This window comes from Carassius carassius, chromosome 43 (assembly GCF_963082965.1).
Source record: "Carassius carassius chromosome 43, fCarCar2.1, whole genome shotgun sequence".
Lineage (NCBI taxonomy): Eukaryota > Metazoa > Chordata > Actinopteri > Cypriniformes > Cyprinidae > Carassius > Carassius carassius.
Window position 1 is genome coordinate 19,611,175 of NC_081797.1, and position 5,589 is coordinate 19,616,763.

At 37.9% G+C, this 5,589-nt stretch overlaps 1 protein-coding gene across 1 annotated transcript; it reads left to right on the forward strand.

Moving 5' to 3' along the window:
• Positions 1-1,372: 1,372 nt before the first annotated feature.
• LOC132124707 (uncharacterized) lies at positions 1,373-5,369 on the forward strand. The gene is made up of 2 exons (XM_059535850.1): positions 1,373-1,455; positions 2,498-5,369. Exon 2 carries the CDS (start codon positions 2,502-2,504, stop codon positions 4,344-4,346), a length of 1,845 nt encoding a protein of 614 aa, XP_059391833.1. The 5' UTR covers positions 1,373-1,455; positions 2,498-2,501; the 3' UTR covers positions 4,347-5,369.
• The last annotated feature ends 220 nt before the right edge of the window (positions 5,370-5,589 follow it).

A 5,589-nucleotide genomic window follows, 5' to 3' on the forward strand; every position in this document is an offset into this window, starting at 1 on the left:
TGCCTAAACAGAGGATTAATTTCATCTCTAAAATATAATTTTTAGAGGGTAACTTAGTTAACCAAACCCTACAGCTGTCTGTTAACTCTTCTCTGACGGCGCAGAGGATAACACATTTGTTCTGGTCTTAAAGGTTCTTTTGGATAGAGGTACACTCACCAACCATTGGTTGTACAGAAAGATTCAGTCTGGAATGAAGTCAGATCTTTGTTGAGGTTTCGGTTTCAATCTGGATTCAGGTGAGAAGCTCTATCCGGGTCACGGCACCAAAAACTGTTGGGAACTCAGAAACGAAGACCAGGAGACTCTTGGGTAATCTTCAGCAGGATTCTTTATTGAGAACGCTCTGCGTGGCGCTGAAGTCATCAAAAGTCTAACTTGTCCTTAAGACATTGTAGATTATATACATATAAGTGGGAGGGATCCATACAGTAGAGGTGGAGACACTTTAAACAAAGCATGCAAATGCAATCAGGAAAGTTCCAGTAACTGGCATCTTCCCAGCCTTGATCTCATCAGCATAACAGTGTAATTTAAATACAGAGGTGATATATTATTTTACTATTATCATAGAGACAAAAGGCACAGGTGTGCCTTAAGCTTAAAAAGCCAAATGGCAAGGAAGAGCACAAAGACAAAAGGACAGTATCTCAGACACCTGATTTACCTTAAAATGTATATCAAAACGTTTTCAGTTCATATGCTATTACATTGGAACCTACATTTTATAAATTTGTAATCCCACAGAAGAGAGAACTGAAGATGAGCACCGAGCCGAGCCAGATAACGAACGAAACATTGAATCGTTTGTATTTATCAATAAATCCTGAAAAAAAGCATCACCGATTCTAAACTTTTTTAATTTGTATTAGTTTGCATTCATGTCAGCTTATGATCAAACAAAATGTTTATATTTATGTTTGTATGAGAGACATTATCTATAAATTTCCCCAGATTTCTAAATTAATTCCCATAAATTCCTGGTAAGTTTCCAAATCAGAATATTTCCAAAATTCCCCAGATGAAGTTCCTATGGAAAGTTTCCAGAAATTTAGACTGAACTGATAAAAAACTCTTTTTGTTTTTCTAATATGAAAGTATTTTAATAGTAGAAACCAATTATTTCTTGAGTCCTGAACACAAATTTTTTTTTTTAAAAAGTCAATCTTGGTGAGTAGTCATGTAAATTACATATATTTCACAAATTTATGGTTAAAACTTTATTGTGCAGTGTGTAAACTATTGTGAACCAGAATTTTACCATTGTAAAAAAAAAAACACTAACTAAGAAAACCTTTAAGTGAGCTAATAATAAAAAAGAACATCCCCCACACTCTTAGTCACTTAGTCACTAGGAGGGGAACTCCCTCCATTTTCCAGGCTTTGACTATCACTGTTGATAAGACTGTTGAAGCCACAGTTCTGCATTTGAACTCGAAGACTACCTCCATTTAAGTAAGTTTTGATATAGAGTTTTGATCTACAGTATTAAAGTTTAATTAGCAAATACAAAATTGTGTTTATACAGTAGCTAGCCAGACAGTAAATCAAGTGTGGTAAATGTAGGCTAGTTTATGAGGTTAGAGATCATATGTTAGCTAGCTCAATCTGTGATGCTCCTTCTATCTTCTGCTAGCCAGTTTTCTGTTATTATACAGAAGTACAGAACGTAGCTGTTAAAAGGTTTGGACACACTACCATTTATAATTTTTGAAAGAAGTTTCTTATCAAGCCTGGATTCATTTGCTCAAAAACAGACCAAAACTAATATTGTGAAACATTACTACAATTTAAAATAATGGTTTTCTGTTTTAATATACTTTAAAATGTCATGTATTTCTGTGGTGCAAAGCTGAATTTTCATCAGCCAATATTCCAGTTTTCAGTGTCACATGAACATTCAGAAATTATTGTAATATGCCAATTTATTATCAACACTGGAAACAGTTGTCAGGTTTTGTTTTGTTTTTTTTCTAAAGAAATTAACACTTTTATTCAGCAAGGATATGCTAAAAAAATGTCAATAAATAAAAAATTGTTAAACAATAATCGATTCTGTTCTTTTCAAGTTTTTATTGATCAATGAATCTTGAAAAAATATTAGGCAGCACAAAGGTTTCCAACAGCGATAATAAATCACCATATTAAAATGATATCTGAAGGATCACGACACTGAAAACTGATGAAAACTCAGTTGTGCATTACAGAAATTAATTTATTTATATATATATATATATATATATATATATATATATATATAAAGTAAAGCTGTTATTTTAAATTGGAATAATATTAAAGGTTTTTCCTGCATTTTTGATCAAATAAATGCAGGTTTGCTTATATGATGGCTTGCTTTTTAAAAAAAACATTAGTTAATGTGCCCAAATGTACTGTATATACTAAGTTATATAGCTGATTGAGAAATATTTATTAATCTAACCTATTTCTATTAATTTGCATCCATTGTAAAATGTTTATATATAATTCTATCATACAGAACAATGCCACGCACACCATCTCACGTGTGGATACATTTCATCTCAGCCAATCTGAAAGGAAAGACTGTGTACAGTTGCAAATACTGTGCAAAGACCTATGTTAAGAATGCCACAAAGATGCAGCAGCATATAGCCAAGTGCCCAAAGTTTTCCCAGAGCTCAAAACAAGCAACGCCAGAAAAGAGTTCATCTGCTTCATCCATTCGATGTGGAAATGATTCAGATTCAGACACCCTCTCGTCAGCTCCCGCTCACTCTGGAATCGGAGGATTGTTCGACTCAATGGATGAATGGAGCCAGAGACATGCTGATGAATGCTTCGCCCGAGCAATGTATGCAACTGGCTCACCTCTGACGCTCACATCCAATGTCTATTGGAAGAGATTCCTGAATGTCCTCCGCCCCGCATACACACCTTCCACCAGTCATGCTTTATCTACTCATTTGCTAGATGGAGAGTTCAACAGAGTGCAAGCAAAGGTCAAGCAAACCATAGACAAAGCAGACTGCATTTGCGTCATCTCTTATGGGTGGTCGAATGTCCGGGGACAAGGAGTCATCACCTACATTGTCACCACCCCTCAACCAGTACTCTATAAGAGCACAGACACAAAGCACAACAGACACACAGGATCCTACATTGCTGATGAGCTGAAAGCAGTCATCAATGATCTTGGACCTGAGAAGGTTTGTGCACTTGTAACTGACGATGCTGCAAACATGAAGGTTGCTTGGGCACACGTGCAGGAGACCTACCCTCACATAACAACAATTGGCTGTGCTGCCCATGCGCTTAATCGTCTCCTTAAGGACATCATGGCACTGAATACAATGAACATAGTGTACAAGACAGCGAAGCAAGTCGTGAAATATGTGAAGGGCAAACAGCTAGCTTCAGCAATCTACCTCTCTAAGCAAAAAGAAAAAAACAAGAATGGCAGACTGAAGCTCCCCAGCATCACTCGGGGATGGGCTGGGGTCGTCATCATGTACCACAGTCTGCTAGAGGGGAAGGAGTCTTTGCAAGAGATGGCTATATCCCAGAGTGCAGCAATTGAAAGTGCCATCAAGAGAATCCTGTTAGATGATGTGTTCTGGGAAAGAGTGACTGGCAGCCTGAGAATCCTCAAACCAATAGCAGCAGCAATTGCCAAGATAGAAGGGGATGCTGCCCTCTTGTCAGATGTTAAATATCTGTTTGCCGAGCTTAAAGATGAAATGCAAGCTGTCCTGCCTGCCTCCCTGCTGCTGCAAGCAGAGGAAACTGCAGTGGTCAAGTCCCTGGAGAAGCACCAAGAGTTCTGCATGAAACCAATACATGCAGCAGCTTACATGCTGGACCCAAAGTATGACAAAAGCATACTCTCAGCTGAAGAGATCCGCAGTGCTTACTCTGTTATTAATGCCATGTCTCACCGTCTTGGGCTTGATGAAGGCAAAGTTCTCGGTAGTCTAGCAAAGTACCGTACCAAGCAAGGCCTTTGGGAGTGGGATGGGATATGGCAGTCGTGCCAGCACATATCTGCATCTACCTGGTGGAAAGGACTTTGTGGATTTGAGGCCCTTGCACCTGTAGCGTCTATCATCCTTCAGATCCCACCAAGATCAGCCGCCTCTGAGCGCAAGTGGTCCCTGTTTGGGAACACACACACAAAGGTTCGCAACAGGCTCATGAATGCAAGTGAGGAGAAACTGGTGGCAGTCCGGGCAAACCTACGACTCTTTGAGCCTGAAACAGAGCCGTCCTGGACAAGGCTGGACAGTGACACCGAAGATGAAGACGAGTCAGACATGAAGGATGTTGATGAGGTCCAGGAAGAAGAGAAAGTACTTTCATTTCAATTTTGAATGGGACTTTTTGGGGTGGGGGTGGGGGGGGGGGGGCAATGCTTTTGTTTTAAAGCAAACATGAGGAAATATGTTTTTTTTTTTTTCATTCAACATTTATGGCTTTTGTGTTGCTTAATGAAAGAATGAATTAAAGTTCTAATTACAATTAAATCAAAGTCAAAAATGTAATTTGTGCATTAGTTTGCTTGCATTTCAGCTTATGTTTGTTTGTATATAGACTATAAATAAATTTCCCAAATTTTCTAAATAATTCAGATAAATTCCTGTAAAGTGTCCAACTTGAAATATTTCCAAAATTCCCAAGATGAAGTTCCCATGGAATTTTATGGGAAATTGTCTGCCCTTTTGCAGCCCTAGTCATAAACGTTGATGGTTTTTGCTCAGGAGCTGTATGTGGCCTTCAGCAGCATCTCAGACCTGAGTCCAGTCAGTTTAGGACAGGACACTTTCACTGGAAGGAAACCCTGTGTGCACCCATCCTTCTCCAGGAGCCTCAGAGGAACATGAAGGGTTAACGAACAGAGCATTAGAGCGATGAGGCTCAGCTTCTCTGTGCTCGAGCAGACTAACAGTCCAGACAGATAAGAATGTCTCCATGCAGCCCATTATATCACAAGGACTTGTTTTTGAGCACTTAAATGTAATGCTGCCCCACCTCATCCATTACACAAATGACACAATAATGCATTTGACAGAGAACTGAAATGGACAAGAGAAATGATTGATATGAAGGTTGGTGCTAGTGTATTTCCAGCTAACAAAAATGCTCATTTAGAACCAAACCACATAAAGAACATTTAGCTAGCATCCCATTGAGATATGGAAACATTACTTTAAAACATTTTTTTCTGAATATTCAAAACCATCCAGTTTTTATGTATTTAGTTTATTTTTTGGCCTTTTCCAGTGTTAAAGAAATTTTTTAAAAAAAAGTTAAATTTTATAATTTTGCGCACAATATGGGGACATTTCTATTAAATGTTTTCTGAACGTTCTGAAGCGATTGAGTTGGCTTGAAAAGGTCATTTAAAGCGTTTAAAATTCAAACTCATTTAAGCTTCCACTTTAAAATCTATATCCATCTCTCCATCTATCTATCTATCTATCTATCTATCTATCTATCTGTCTGTCTGTCTGTCTGTCTGTCTGTCTGTCTGTCTATACATTTTTCTGTCTGTGTCTGTCTATCTATCTATCTATCTATCTATCTATCTATCTATCTATCTATCTATCTATCTAT

Bases quoted from the DNA above. Each gene is read 5' to 3' on its own strand.
- LOC132124707 (XM_059535850.1), top strand. From the start codon at position 2,502: ATGCCACGCACACCATCTCACGTGTGGATACATTTCATCTCAGCCAAT.